The 13,908-nt window shown below is 36.7% G+C and overlaps 9 protein-coding genes and 5 pseudogenes across 14 annotated transcripts, besides 4 other annotated features; 4 read left to right on the forward strand and 10 right to left on the reverse strand.

Moving 5' to 3' along the window:
• Positions 1-2,587: part of a mobile genetic element that runs on past the window's edge.
• TVAGG3_0345640 lies at positions 434-1,298 on the forward strand (annotated as a pseudogene). The gene has a single exon. A coding segment is annotated over exon 1 (865 nt).
• A 183-nt stretch (positions 2,588-2,770) lies between the features above and the next one.
• Positions 2,771-3,034, forward strand: TVAGG3_0345650 (uncharacterized protein; the record flags this gene model as incomplete). Its single annotated transcript, XM_051230891.1, has 1 exon — positions 2,771-3,034. The coding sequence occupies one exon, from the start codon at positions 2,771-2,773 to the stop codon at positions 3,032-3,034; it is 264 nt and encodes an 87-aa protein (XP_051100621.1).
• A 49-nt stretch (positions 3,035-3,083) lies between these two features.
• On the reverse strand, positions 3,084-4,423 carry TVAGG3_0345670 (annotated as a pseudogene). The gene has a single exon. A coding segment is annotated over exon 1 (1,340 nt).
• Positions 3,084-4,423: a mobile genetic element.
• Positions 4,424-4,518: 95 nt separating this feature from the next.
• On the reverse strand, positions 4,519-4,831 carry TVAGG3_0345680 (uncharacterized protein; the record flags this gene model as incomplete). The annotated part of the gene is made up of 1 exon (XM_051230892.1): positions 4,519-4,831. A coding segment is annotated over one exon (313 nt), but the record flags the coding sequence as incomplete, so codon positions are not given.
• A 355-nt stretch (positions 4,832-5,186) lies between these two features.
• TVAGG3_0345700 (uncharacterized protein) lies at positions 5,187-5,750 on the forward strand (the record flags this gene model as incomplete). The annotated part of the gene is made up of 1 exon (XM_051230893.1): positions 5,187-5,750. The coding sequence occupies one exon, from the start codon at positions 5,187-5,189 to the stop codon at positions 5,748-5,750; it is 564 nt and encodes a 187-aa protein (XP_051100623.1).
• Positions 5,187-5,750: a mobile genetic element.
• A 28-nt stretch (positions 5,751-5,778) lies between these two features.
• Positions 5,779-5,979, reverse strand: TVAGG3_0345710 (uncharacterized protein; the record flags this gene model as incomplete). Its single annotated transcript, XM_051230894.1, has 1 exon — positions 5,779-5,979. The coding sequence occupies one exon, from the start codon at positions 5,977-5,979 to the stop codon at positions 5,779-5,781; it is 201 nt and encodes a 66-aa protein (XP_051100624.1).
• A 1,317-nt stretch (positions 5,980-7,296) lies between these two features.
• Positions 7,297-13,908: part of a mobile genetic element that runs on past the window's edge.
• On the reverse strand, positions 7,321-7,753 carry TVAGG3_0345730 (annotated as a pseudogene). The gene has a single exon. A coding segment is annotated over exon 1 (433 nt).
• On the forward strand, positions 8,233-8,669 carry TVAGG3_0345740 (uncharacterized protein; the record flags this gene model as incomplete). Its single annotated transcript, XM_051230895.1, has 1 exon — positions 8,233-8,669. A coding segment is annotated over one exon (437 nt), but the record flags the coding sequence as incomplete, so codon positions are not given.
• On the reverse strand, positions 8,702-9,121 carry TVAGG3_0345750 (protein of unknown function, DUF4108 family; the record flags this gene model as incomplete). Its single annotated transcript, XM_051230896.1, has 1 exon — positions 8,702-9,121. One exon carries the CDS (start codon positions 9,119-9,121, stop codon positions 8,702-8,704), a length of 420 nt encoding a protein of 139 aa, XP_051100626.1.
• Positions 9,157-9,741, reverse strand: TVAGG3_0345760 (uncharacterized protein; the record flags this gene model as incomplete). The annotated part of the gene is made up of 1 exon (XM_051230897.1): positions 9,157-9,741. One exon carries the CDS (start codon positions 9,739-9,741, stop codon positions 9,157-9,159), a length of 585 nt encoding a protein of 194 aa, XP_051100627.1.
• On the reverse strand, positions 10,299-11,219 carry TVAGG3_0345770 (annotated as a pseudogene). Its single transcript has one exon. A coding segment is annotated over exon 1 (921 nt).
• On the reverse strand, positions 11,467-12,000 carry TVAGG3_0345780 (protein of unknown function, DUF4106 family; the record flags this gene model as incomplete). Its single annotated transcript, XM_051230898.1, has 1 exon — positions 11,467-12,000. One exon carries the CDS (start codon positions 11,998-12,000, stop codon positions 11,467-11,469), a length of 534 nt encoding a protein of 177 aa, XP_051100628.1.
• On the reverse strand, positions 12,377-12,787 carry TVAGG3_0345790 (protein of unknown function, DUF4106 family; the record flags this gene model as incomplete). The annotated part of the gene is made up of 1 exon (XM_051230899.1): positions 12,377-12,787. The coding sequence occupies one exon, from the start codon at positions 12,785-12,787 to the stop codon at positions 12,377-12,379; it is 411 nt and encodes a 136-aa protein (XP_051100629.1).
• Positions 12,909-13,640, reverse strand: TVAGG3_0345800 (annotated as a pseudogene). The gene has a single exon. A coding segment is annotated over exon 1 (732 nt).

A 13,908-nucleotide genomic window follows, 5' to 3' on the forward strand; every position in this document is an offset into this window, starting at 1 on the left:
AAAAAAGAAACAGACTCTCACAAATAAAATATTGAAGTCTGAAGGAGCTTTCGAAACAACAGATGGAAAAGTTTACTTCACTGACCAACAGTTCATTATAGAACATCTCATTGACTTAGAGTCGAAATATTCTAAACTTTACAACAAACACAAAAAGTTGAAAGGAAAACAAAAACAAATGGCATATGATATTTATGAAGATGTTGACGACACAACTGTTCCTGCAAGTGAAGTAAAGTCAGAGGAACCGAAAAGTGACGAAAAACCGATAGAAGAAGAAAAAACCAAAAACTGAAGATAAACCAAAACCAAAGTTTAGTTTGGAAACTAAACCAAGTCAACCTTCATTAGCTGGTATGGTTGGCGTCAAAGACTTATGGCAGCAGGCGGTTATGTAAAGTAAAGAAAAAAATATTTTTTTATTTTTATAAAAATGCCCCCATATAGAATGGATAGAAATCTGCTAGAATAAAAGCAGAGTTGCAAAGATATGGTTGGAGAGTTTCGAAGAAGTTTAAATATAGGAAGGGAAGACCCATAAAAGTCTATGACAAATTGTCTGGTCTTCGCTACGAAATGGATTTGGAAACAGCACGTGCAAATTATCCAAACAGACTAGAGAGGTTAGAAGAAGAACGTCTTATGGACATGCCTTTCGATGTTAGTGAACCTCAAGTTGAAGGACACGACGGCTTTGCCAGATTCTACTGGAAACATGACGAACAATTGCATCCTTTGAGAAGGAAAAAAGGTAGTGCAGAGGATGGTCATGCTCCCATGGAAAGAACAAGATATGCATATGAGAAGTACCGTGAAGTTAGAAGTCAAATTACATCTGGTCGAACCTTTACAGTAACTTTGACGAAGGAAAGAACAAAGAAGGCTTCATGGGTGTACTTGCTGCCATACAAGACGGAAATAAGAAAGGATACAATCTCAGATTGACCATAACAGATTTGGATGGTCACATTTACTATGCACATGGCAATGTCACAACAGCTGCAATGCTTCTTGACGCTTTCAAGACTACAAAAGAGAACAAATGGTTGACTCCGACTCAGACATTTTGAATGCAATTGAAGGAATTGCAAGTGTCAAGTTCGAATGGTACCAACCTAACCCTCAAGCAGTCAGACAACATGCTGGATACTTCCCGTTCATAAATAAGTCTGACATTGACTTGACAAGGTATGGAATTTACAATTCAATTGAAACAATTGTCAATGAACCTTGCATTCTTACATGTCTCAGGAACTCTGGTCTTGTTACAGAAGAGAAGATGAAGTATCTTGAGTCATGTGTGAAGACAAGGTACATTCTCGAGGTCAATTGGCAAAAATTGCACCGTTGGCAAATGTCAATATCCGAGTCAACATACCTACAGCTAAAGGTTCTTCACATGACGACTATGTTGTTGAGTTCAATTTACCATGGTTGAAGATTGTAATTGTCCACAACCACTTCATGTTGAACGAAAGTCTTACAACCCATTGTTCGGAAAAGGCAAGTGCAACATTGTCAGAGCTGTAAACATTCTTTTCGAGAAAGGTTTGTTGGAACCAATTCCAGATGACAAGCTGACAGAAACTTTTGTACCAAAAGACGAAACAAACTTTTCACTGTTAGCAAGACCAAAAGTTGTTCCAGACAAAGTTTCTAGTACAAAAGAAGTACACAATTCCACAAGGAGTTGGAATTGTTCGGATACCAACCTGAACCAGAAGAACTTCCAATGAGGTTGCAAGAACTTCAAGATGCTAAAGCAAACTTCCATTGAGACATCCAATTGACGTCAAATTGTATTGGAGAGCATCTGAGTTAGGTCAGAAGGTTTTATATGAAACAGGTTGCTTCGACGATGTTTATGAGATAACAGGAGAAGTTTCTCAGAAATAAGAGACTCACTTGAATTTCCACAAACTGGACCAATTGGTTGCGACAAGTTCGACTCAGATGAAAAGATATACTATGTCGACCTTAACGCTGCATACATGAGGTTTGTCCAATATATTCCGACTGGAATTCCAAACGAAGTGGTGAGTTCCCGGGAAGGAACTATACAGTTGGAAAAGTCATACAACAACTGTATGATATTAGGAAAGCTTCAAACCCCAAACTTGCAATGACACTCAAATTGCTTATGAATTCGACATGGGGATATTCCATTAAGAAACCTCAAGAGATGAAGAGTAAACATTATGAGAAGGTCGACAACTTTGTTGAAAGGTTTTCTCCTTTTGTTTTGAAGTACGAATTCACTCAAGGTCAAAGTGGCTTAGTAACCACATTAAAACCTATTGTCGAACATTGGTCTTACCCTCAGTTCGCAAAAGCAGTCCTTGACAACTACAACAAATTCTTCTCCGAAGTCAAATCCAAAGTGAAGGTTTACTATGAGAACATTGACGCACTCATGACGAACGAAGAAGGGTACAACAAACTCATTGAAATGGGCATGGTCGGTGAAAAGATGGGTCAATTCAAATTGGACAAAATTTTCACCGAAGTTCATGTCCTCTCCAAGCGTAAGTACTGGGGCATACTTGAAGACGGCACAGAAATAAAACATTGCATGAAATAAAAAATTTTTATATTCCTTCCTAGCTAATTTCCGTTTAATTTCATGGTCGCCCTCGGAGTCTTTGAATCGGACAGGTCGAGTTACACCATTCTTGGTCTCAAACTCATATATAACCTGTTTGTCTGTATTTTCGTCGACTATGGCACGAGACACGAACATTGACCAAACGGACAAAAAGTGTCGTTTCGGATGGTCAAGCAGCCAATCGCATTCGAGCACTTCGAAGAAGCCTTACGTTCCAAGGGAGAGGGTGTCTGGTGCAAGGCAGAGGTCATGAAACTCTACGAGCAGTACATCCTCAATGCCTGGGAGGACAAATCGTCCTTAGATTGGCAATTCTACCAACTCCTCTGGGACGACCTCCTACGCAACTGGGATAACGAAAGAGTCCAATTCAAAGGTCGGGAACTAATTTTGCAAATTACCCTTAATTTAACATACTTATCCAAATAAACACCTAAATTTACTTGGGGTTTCCCCCTAAAATAAAATTTTTTTACTCTTAGAACCACTCGAGGTTCTCCTTACGGTTGTTGAGCTTGTCACCGTCAATGTGTCTGACCCTCGTCTTCTTGTCTGGATTTGGAACCCATTGAATTGCGACAAGCTTGCCCATGGAAATTGAACCGCGATTCCGAAGGTTAAGGTTCAAGTGTCCCAAGTTGTTGAGGACTGGGGTAAGAACCTTGCCGGTCTCCCTGTTGCGGATTTTGTATGGGTAGGGTTGGGAAATTTCATAAGCGTCATCGGCAACAAGGGTTGCCCAAACTTCCTCTTCTTCGTGTTTCTCTTCTTCCTCTTCTTCGTGTTTCTCTTCTTCCTCTTCTTCGTGTTTCTCTTCTTCCTCTTCTTCCTCGACAATTCCTTCTTCAATTTGGTACTCACGAAGTACGGTGTTGCATGTTCTGTCCTTTCCGAGTACCTTCCAGATGGCGTCTATCTCTTCGAAGAAACGGTATATGAGTCTGGCAAGGTCTCGGTTTTCTCTCTCGTAATTGCGCAACGATTCTGAGAAATCGTTCAGGACTTTCTCATTGGAAGCTTTTTGCTTGAGGACATCGGCTTTGAGATTGGTCATCTCTGTCATAAGACTACTTTGGAGAGTCTTAATGGTGTTTGTCAGATGAGCTTTCAATTGGGCAATTTGAATTTGAATTGGGCGCTTGTCTGGCAACCTTGAAAGGACATCTGCCATTGTGTTCGGCTTCGGTGCTTGTTCGGACATCGAAAAAATTAAGTGGTTTGAGAATGACGGTTTTACTTCAAAAAGCTGGTTATGACAGTTAAGTCATACAACAAGTTTAAAATAATATCTTGTTCTTCTTCTGAACGTTTGTTGTCTCTTCCGATAAAAGTTTGGAACATGAGAACCAAAAAACGTTTTTTGAGGAACCGAAAGAGTTCAGGCAAACGTTCATATTCCGGATATGTTGGGAGCAGTTCGAAACATCTGAGCTGACTTTCGGACAAAATTGGGACAATGTCAACAAATTCATCTTTGGTCGGACTGCTTGAAGGTAAGTCCCTTACATGTAAGTAGCTCTGGTAAAGTCTCCTCATTTCTGCTAACTTTTGGAGTATAGCTTCGTAGTTTAGAAGTTTTAATTTTAATTGTCTTATTCCACTCTTGACATCTAAACGGTAACTATCCATGAGGTCAAGAGTAGCTTTGGTAGCTTTAAGTGGAGCTATCTGTTCCTTGACCTCTGCAATTTTGGTTGCAATTGTGATTTGAGCTCCTTTAAGTTCGCCGTCTATGTCGTTCTCAACGTCTTCAACGATGGCTTGAAACTCTTCATCGGTCCATTGAGATTGGTGTGGGACGAATTTAACTTGCTTCATTCAAAAAATGAAAAAAAATGTTTTTACTCTAAACGTTAAGGTTTACAGTACTGGTTGGATGTCGCCTTCTGAGGTTATGAAGAACGGCCGTCCTGAGAAGTGGAACAGTGCTCTGAGAATTTGTATAATTCGTGGAATTGGACTCTCTCTGTTTGGAAGTTGTATCCATGGGCGCTTTGCAAAGAACTTGAGAAGAGCTTCTTTCTTCATCTCCTTTATGTCGTCTACAGGAGTGTTTTCTGGTATTTGAATTGGAATTCCGGTTTCAATTTCGATTTTCAGCGCACCTCTTCCAGACAACCAGCAGCCGAGGGACTTGTTGGCTTTGTCCTTGCCCAAGTACTGCTTAACAACTTCATTTATCTCTATAAGGTAAATTGCCTCATCTAATGGCTCGATGTTGTCCATTGTTCTGTTTCAGAACTAGTCTTGTACTTTTTCAGAACAATACTTGTACTGTTTCAGAACTAGTCTTGTACTGTTTCAGAACAATACTTGTACTTTTTCAGAACAATACTTGTCCTGTTTCAGAACAAATTTCCCGTAAAAGCTCTCAATTTGTGAGAAAAATTTTCTGTTTCAGAACAATACTTGTACTTTTTCAGAACAATACTTGTACTTTTTCAGAACAATACTTGTACTGCTTCAGAACAATACTTGTACTTTTTCAGAACAATACTTGCACTGCTTCAGAACAATACTTGTACTTTTTCAGAACAATACTTGTACTGTTTCAGAACTAGTCTTGTACTGTTTCAGAACAATGTCCGACGTACCACCAACCCAGTCCTTTCCCAAACCAGAGGAACCTAAAGCACCAGCCCCTGCACCTCAGTTCCAGCAAGTACCTCCGATTTACTACCAATTTCCACCTCAAGGTTACTACCCACCACAAGGCTTCCCGAACTACCCTCCTCAGCCTATGCCTTACTTCCCCAACCCTTGGATGTTTATGCAAAACCCTGCCCCACAATTCCAATCTCAATCCAAGAGAGACCAAGAGTTCGAGGAAGGTCTGAACCGCTTACGCAAAGAGTATGCTACTACCCCAATGGAAGAAGACAGGCTCTCACTCTCTTCCCTCAAATCGACCGATTCGACTCGTACCACAGATTCGGTTCGTGACCGTGAAGACTACCTCAAGCAGTCTGAGAGACTCTTCATCCTACAACCATTTACAGTTGGAGCTCTCAAGAACATGCGCAATTACGAAGGTCAGACACCAGCTGGAGACCGCAAAACAGACATACTCACAAGAGCCGTCCAACTGGTCAAGACAAAGACTGAGATAGTCGACTTCATTCTTGCAGCTTGCCCATACAAGTAAAAAAATAAACAATTACGAGTTAAACTTTTTATTCTTTCTTTTCTGAGTTGTTTAGAGCTGGTTTCTCTTGTAGGAACCTTTCGTACTCTTCCATGGTCATGTAATTGCGAATTTGGTACGCAATTCCAGGTTCGTTGTTTTTGAACCTTACGTATGTAACGCTTCCATCCTCCTCAGGGAAGTAAGCTGCTAACATCTGACCAAGTTTTCTCGGTGACTCGGAGCTCATTAAAAATGTCACTTTTTAAACGTTAAGTTTTTAGTCTTAATTTACCCTTTGTTTACCCTTTGTTTGTCAAGGTAGTATTGGAGTGCAATTTCTCCAAATTCTCTGTGTCGGAGTTCTTCAGCATTTTCCAAGGTGTACCTGGAGAACTCAAAGAAGTTGTCAAGAAGATACTGCCATGCTGCTCTTCTGAGTTCGTCGGTATTTTGGAAGTGTTGCACCTTCGAGTCTTCGGACATGAAAAAAAATGACACTTTTTCATTTTTTTGTATTTGACGAGAATGTCGGGTAGATGGTTAGATCTCACCTGTTTTTTCACCTCTTTTTTCACCTCTTGAATTTGTCAAGACTTCTTCGTAAATGTTTTGTCAAGACTTCTTCGTAAATGTTTTGTCAAGACTTCTTCGTAATGAGTGTAAAGGACCCAAAAATAATGTTTAGGTGAAGAGGTGAGATCTCACCTGTTTTTTCACCTCTTTTTTCACCTCTTGAATTTTCATGAATTTCCTTAAGATAGAAAAAATAAAGTTAGTTTTTTTGTATTTTTTTGTATGTAAGATATGATTTCAGGGATTTTTTTGACGAAGTGTCAATGTTCACTTCGTCAAAAAATAACAGTTATCTAATGAAAAAGTGTCATTTTATTTTTTTATTTTGTATGTAAGATATGATTTCAGGGATTTTTTTGACGAAGTGTCAATGTTCACTTCGTCAAAAAATAACAGTTATCTAATGAAAAAGTGTCATTTTATTTTTTTATTTTGTATGTAAGATATGATTTCAGGGATTTTTTTGACGAAGTGTCAATGTTCACTTCGTCAAAAAATAACGCTTACCATGTAAAACGGTTGTGAAAAAAAAAGAGGTGAAAAATTAGGTGAAAAAACAGGTGAGATCTCACCTCTTCACCTAAACATTATTTTTGCTGAAAAATGACCAAATTTCATGAATTTCCTCATATGCTTGCTTCCCTCGGAAAACCTAGAGAAGAGATTCCGTACGAAAACAGTGAAGAACAGCGAGACCGTTTTTTTTCTGGGTCGCCTAAAACTCATGAAAATCGTGAAAAATAACAGAGTATTTTGACAACTTCAAACAAGTAGGGTAGATGACACTTTTTCTATTAAACCGTTTTGGCATTTCTCATGAGTGAGTATAGTTCTGCCGAACCATTGGAAGAGAAGAAGTACCCTTGCTGGCAAAAGACAAAAATAGTTGCCTTGGTTGTCATTGCAATTGTACTCGTAATTGAATTCATTGTACTTCTCTTCACGTACCTAAAACTCAAGGACGGCATATGCTTTAAGAAGCTACCATCTTACTAAGACTAAACACTTAGATTTTTCAAGCTTGACTTTTTACAATTTGAACTTTGTTCGCATAGATATGAATTCTGAAAGAAGTATGAGGGTCTTGTATGACTTTGTACTTCTCCCATAGTTCATATCTGTCAAACTTACCTGCCATGGACTCTTTCATAAGTTCCATGAAATCGTCTTCGGACAATCCGGGGAAAAGTACAATGTCAGTAAGTATTCTCTTTACATCCTTACTTAAACTCTTTGCTGTCTGTACACAAATGACAACTGAGATGTTAAAGTGTCTGAGCTTCTTAAGAATTCGACACATATCTTGTTCTCTATTCTTAAGCAAAGGATGAGAAGCAAAGTCATCTAAGATAAGAAGACATCTATGAGGGTAAGTCTTCCAATCGTACGATTGCAATTTCTTCGAAATGTATTCTATCTCTTTCTGTTTGTTTCTGAAGTGTTTCTTCTCTAATATTCTCTGCATTTCCTCATTAGGGTCTTTAAACTTAGAATTTATATACTCATTTATAGCATTATACTTCAAAACTCTTCTTTGGTACTTCTTTATCCAATCTAACAACTCAGAGTCTTTTATACATACTAACTTAGACTTCTTTATAATATCTTTGAACGAATTGACGGTTTGGTCAAATTGACCAGAAGTACTACAAATGACAACTAACTCATAGAATGGGTTCTTCTCATCTAGTTCTTGTTGTTGTGCAGCCATTTTAAGATAAGTGAAAGTCTTACCCGACCCAGGTGGTGCAATTAGACCTGTTATACCATTCTGAGCAAATAAGAACTTGTCATGTATAGGTTTTATCTGAGCATTTTCTAACTTCCTCTTGTTCTTGTTTAAAACATTCTCAAATTTCTTGTCAATGTCAGCAAACTTTTTTTCTAACATATTTTTAGAAAAATTAAAATTTTTATCTTTTAGAAAATGTCTAGCGATTTCGCTATCTATATTCGAGACAAGCTTTTCGACAGCAAAACATCTGTCGACCATAAAATCTTACATAGTGTAAACAAGAAAGGTGAATTTGTTCTAAAGTTCTGTTTCTGGGAATATGACAAGAACCATAAAACATTAGGCAGAGAAGTCTTAAAATTTGTCAATGACAGACTTGTTGACAGAGATGACGCCTCTTGGAGAGATGAAGTCCAACAAAACTTCTTAGAATGCAAAGAAGACACATGCGCTGTTCTTGAAGATGAAATAGAAAACAGAATAGATGAGCTATTAAAGGACAAAGAACTTTTACATAAATATAGTTGCGCCAAATTTGACATAACTCCACCAGAAAAGAAGAAGAGAGAAAAGAAAGAAAAGAAAGTAGAAGAAGAGAAGAAAGAACCTGAACCAGTTCCAGAGAAAAAGAAATTTGACATGTAAAAATAAAATTTTATTTTTAGAACATTTCTGGGTCAATGTCAATGTTCTCTTCCTCTTTAGGAGCAAACACTGGCTTAGACTCTAAAATCTTTTTACCCAATTTACCTTGAACTTCAACTATCTTAGACTCATAATATTCATAGTCGTCTGCTTTCTTTGGTTCATAAGGTATAACAAGTTTGTATGCTTTGCCTTCTTTAAGGTTTGAGAACCTTCTGTCAAAACTTTCTTTGACTGCTAACAAACCTTCTATGTCTAAGTCTTCAAATTTCGCACCATTTTTAGTCACAATAGCAAACTTAACTGGTTCGATGTTCCAAACTTTGCTGAATGAAGACTTTTCAAAATGGTAGAAGTAAACATTCAAATATGTGAATGGGTCTAGTTCTTCTTTAAGTCCTGACATGTACTTGTTTACTGAGATGAATTTTGCCATCTTTTTCTATCGGATAAAAAATATTTTTTTTAAATTTACTCAGAAAAAATTTTCTTTGTATATACACCATTCTGTACGTCTAAAAGACTTTTGACATTTGCCAAGAATGTTCGTTTAGACGCTGTCATATAACCATATTCTTGACAATATTGTTTATACGAATCGTACAATGACCTTTCATCTAATGACACAAAGTCAGTTTCATCTATGAACAGTTCATATACACTCTTGTTTGCTTCTAACAATGTTTGTCTCTCTTCGGTATGTGGAATTTGTCTTGGATTGAACTTAGAAATATCTAATGTCATAAAATATGAGAACAAGTGGTTGTAAAAGTCAGATGTCAAAGTTTCTGCTAAGTCGTCAAAATATTCTGTATCTTGCATATGAGAATCTGACGTTCTGACAACTACATATCTTCTGTCAGAACTTTCTAACTTCATCGGAACAGCATTGTTTGAAATCATAATGAAGTTTGCAACATTTTCACAAACTCTTTGGTCTTTATATTTTCTTTCAACAACTCCAACTTTATCTGTTATAAGACTCTTCAAAGCATCTGAGTTTAAAACTTTTGTTGTATCTATACTTTGAAGTTCGTTACAAACTATAAGTTTCATATTCTCTATTGAGGAGTTAAACTTGCCACAGATGTTTTCTAAGTTTGTCATATTCGGATTCGAATAACCTTCTAACAGTTTGCACAAAATATCTGTAAAGAATGTGTTCTTACCAGTTCCTTGTTTTCCAATTATAATGAGAGCAGTTTCATTTTTAGCACTTGGATGTTGTAAGATGTTTGCAAACCAACATAAGATATACTCATAGACTCTTTCGTTTCCATTGCATATAATTTCTTTGACATGGTCTAACCAAGCTTCTATAATATTTTCTTTCCATTCTACTTGTTCATATTTATATCCAGTGAAGATAGAATAGAAGTTTGGAGAAGGTGTATAGAACTTTATACCTCGAACTGAAAAATCTTCTAACTTTGACAATAAGATATCCCAAGCATCTAACATCTTCATGCCAACTTGTACGACTTTTATTTTCTTAAGTTTCTGTCTACATTCTTGTTCTGAAACTATTGTTGCTCTTGGTTTGTTAAAGACTACATCCCATTCTTTCATAACATAACATTCTGGGGCAGAGTCGACATAAATGACTAAACGTTTCAAATTCTCGACTGCTTTGTTATAGTCTCTAAATGGACACATATTTCTGAATGCTTGGAAGTCATAAAAATCTGAAACATCTATTCTGTACATTTTTATAAAAATAAAAAAAAATATTTTTTTTATTCTTGACTTTGTTGTTGCATTTGTTGCATTTGTTGTTCTTGAGCTATTTGTTGTTGAAGTTGTTCTTGTAATACAATACTTTCACCAGTTGCATCTTCCAATTCGAAACTTTCTGCCGTCATTGACAAATACATAGGACATAAAAGTTTTACAGGAACAAAGTTTGCGTCAACTAATGTCAACGTTATACTTGCCAAAGTGTTTGAGTTCACTAAGGTTGAAAATTCTGCATTCGAATGAACAATAGGCAAACCAGCAGAGAAAGTATTGTTTATACGCATAAGTATCTTTTGGTCATAATAGTTTCTGTCGACGTTCGAATAACACTTTGAACCTAAGTTTGAAACAATATATAAGATTGGTGTGCTTAATGTCAATGGAATAGACATTCCTTGTATGACACCTTTTCCTGTTATAGGAAACTGTTGGTAGTAAAAACCAGAAATAAGTTTTGTATTATAGCTCATATTGTTTATAGTAAACTCAGTCGGACATCCAAACATAATGAAACCTGCTCTAGTTGCAGCACATGTTACACCCGTACTTAAAGTATTAAATAAGTCAACAAAACCTGTTGGTGGTATATCTGAGTAAGTATCTTCAAAGGAGTATTTTTTACCATTCACAACAATAAAGTCTTCTGGTGTCAAAAGAGCAAAACAGGCTTTAGTCGTCATTGTGTTTAAGGTTAGTTTACAATATCGTCCTTGAGGACTTTGTAAGTTTGTTGTTATAGAATTATATGACTCGGGGTTTTTAGTCGTAATAGTATAAACCATTATATCTTCTGCCATTTATATATATTTAAAAGTTTTTCTGAAAGTGGAGAAGAACTTCATCTAAACTTTCACATGGCGTTTCTTGAAGTTCTCTGTCTAAGAAGTTCAAATATTTTGTAAAGACATAGAACTTTCCTTTGTCTACACGAACAAACAAAACAGGGTCTTTCATATCGTTCAAAAGTGTGTAAAGTCCTTTACATGAAATAAAGTCTATATTATTTTTCTTCAAACATCTTTCAAGAAGTTTTGACATTTTTACTTAGCAAATAAATTTTAATGAAATGTTGTGGTCGTCAAATATTTTTATGACGTCTGGGAAACTATACTTTAAGTTCAACGTTTCACCTCTTTTCATAACGTATATCTTGTCAATGACATTATATGAAACACCACAGCAACTAATGTCGGGTTCTATTTCTTTGATGTTTATATCGTCTGCCTCTGTCAAAAGTTTCAATAGTTCTTTCAAAACTTCATGAGGTGCAATGACATATGAGTTCACTTTTACAGGGTTGTGTTCGACCAAGTTTAACATTATACCTAAAGCTTGACAAATCTTCTCCTGAGTTTGAAGTTTGTCTTTCAGTTGTTGGTAGTCGTTTCGAATATCTGCAACAGAACTTAAGTCTCTGCTAACTTCAGGATATGTTGGTTCTTTTACAGGAACAATTGTTATACCATCTTCGTCTTCGTATGGTTTCCCCACTTCAACATCTCTGTCTTTGACATTGACAACAACACTTTGACTGTTTGTTTGAGTTGGTGAATTTAACTTCACATCTGCCACCGCCATTAAACCTTTTGAAACACTCACGCTTCTATTTTTCGGAAATGACATTTTACTTAGAATAAAAAGATGGATGTATTCGGATATCTTATTGAATTGAAGCAGAACAAAGTTTACACACACAAACAATACAAATACATTGACAGAATAGTTCTTTATACAAACAATGGTAAATGTTATAGAATAGCAGTCTTTGCTGAACCTAAATATTTTCATAAAGCAAAGAAAGTTGGTATAACCGAGATGGTGAAAGTTCTTGACGTTGACAAAAATATAACAACAAAACTTACAGATATTTCTAAAGGAAAGTTTATCTTACAATATTATGTCAAAACTGGCGTACTGTCAATATTTGACGGAGAGAAGTCAGTTCAAGAACAACTTACTGACCTGCTGCCAAAATCTGCTCGATGGAAGCTGTCGTTATGCCAATCTGAGGAGCCCCAGCAGGTTTCATCGAACGAATCTTCAAAAGAGCATCTTCCGTGAAAAGTGCTATTGGTTTTGTAAACTTCTTTGCTCTCAGTTCATCTGGACCGTCTCTGTCACCAGTATATTGTATTTGTACAGTACCAACAGTTGAAATACCACCCATAAAGTCTTCTGAGTCAGCAAATGGAATGCCAAGCCAAAAGTTTGAACGGTCTCCATTTGTATATTGAGTTTTTTGACCTCCTGTATGAGTCCATACTTTCACATATGGCATAATAGAACTTTGCATTTCAGGGTTAATGGTTGTTGTGAAGTTGTTGTTAAAGTTCATAGCATCTAATGTCAAGTTGTATGACCTCATATCCTCAACTGTAGAATATTCTTCTCTTGGATAATATTTGCCATCTATGTTTATATGATATTTAATACCGGGGTTGTAGAAACAAGAATAGTCATTTATAGTTCGTCTGAACAGTACAAACATAGTATCTGCATGTTTCATTGCAGTTGTTAAAGCAATATCTGTTCTTGCACCTGGGTCAGCACTTTGGTTTCCAACTTCACCTGCAAAGTCTTTGACAGATATTTGGTGTATAGGGAACATAAGTGGAACTGCAATATATTTGGCAGCTAAAGCATTTGAAATATCTGGGTCCAACATATAGACTGCAAGTCTGCTTTCTATTCTCTTGCATTCAAACTTTTCGCATGTAAACTTAACTGGGTCCCAAGCAGTTCCAGCAGCATTGAAATAATAGTTTACTTCATTGTTGAAGTTTGAGAAACCAAAGTCTAAGTCAACTTTGTCTTTGCAAAAGTCACAGAACTTGGCTCCACCAGTTCCAGCTACAGTAATGCTGAATGGGTCTTGTGTTGGTGCAATGACTAAGTTATTTTTGCTTGGAGTAAGTTCGATAGAAATTTTTCCTGCCCAGTTTGGCAAGTATCTTAAAAACCTGAAGATGAGGAAAGATGACAAAGGAACTCTAAGTTTCAGTTTTACTTTAGTGGCAGCAGTTCCATCTGAACCAGAAAGGTTAACATAAACTCCTGGAACGTTAGGGTCAAGTCTTCTTATTTTCTCAATATTTGCATACTGGTCTGTTTGTTCTCTAGCTTGTGGTTGTACTGAGTTTTCTCAAAGCGAACCATTCATAGTTTGCCCATGTTACTGTTTGAACTAAGTCAGAGTTAGAATATATCTTATATCCCATGAAAACTTCTGGAGCATATTGGTATCCGACATAGAAAATTCCATTGCAACCTTTCTTGTCAGACAACTTGGCAGAAGGTTTTATTTCAATGTCTTGTTCCACGTATAAGAATGAGTTGTCAATAGAAATAATATGAAACCTGTCGCAAGCAATATCTACTGTTGTTGAAGAACCTTCTCCAAACTCACCTACGTTTCCATAAGAAACAGCAGTTGTATATTCGTAAGTTCCAGGAACTATTTCTGACCTTCTAATGGCATTGTCGCAT

Source organism: Trichomonas vaginalis, chromosome V (genome assembly GCF_026262505.1).
Source record: "Trichomonas vaginalis G3 chromosome V, whole genome shotgun sequence".
Classification (NCBI taxonomy): Eukaryota; Parabasalia; order Trichomonadida; family Trichomonadidae; genus Trichomonas; species Trichomonas vaginalis.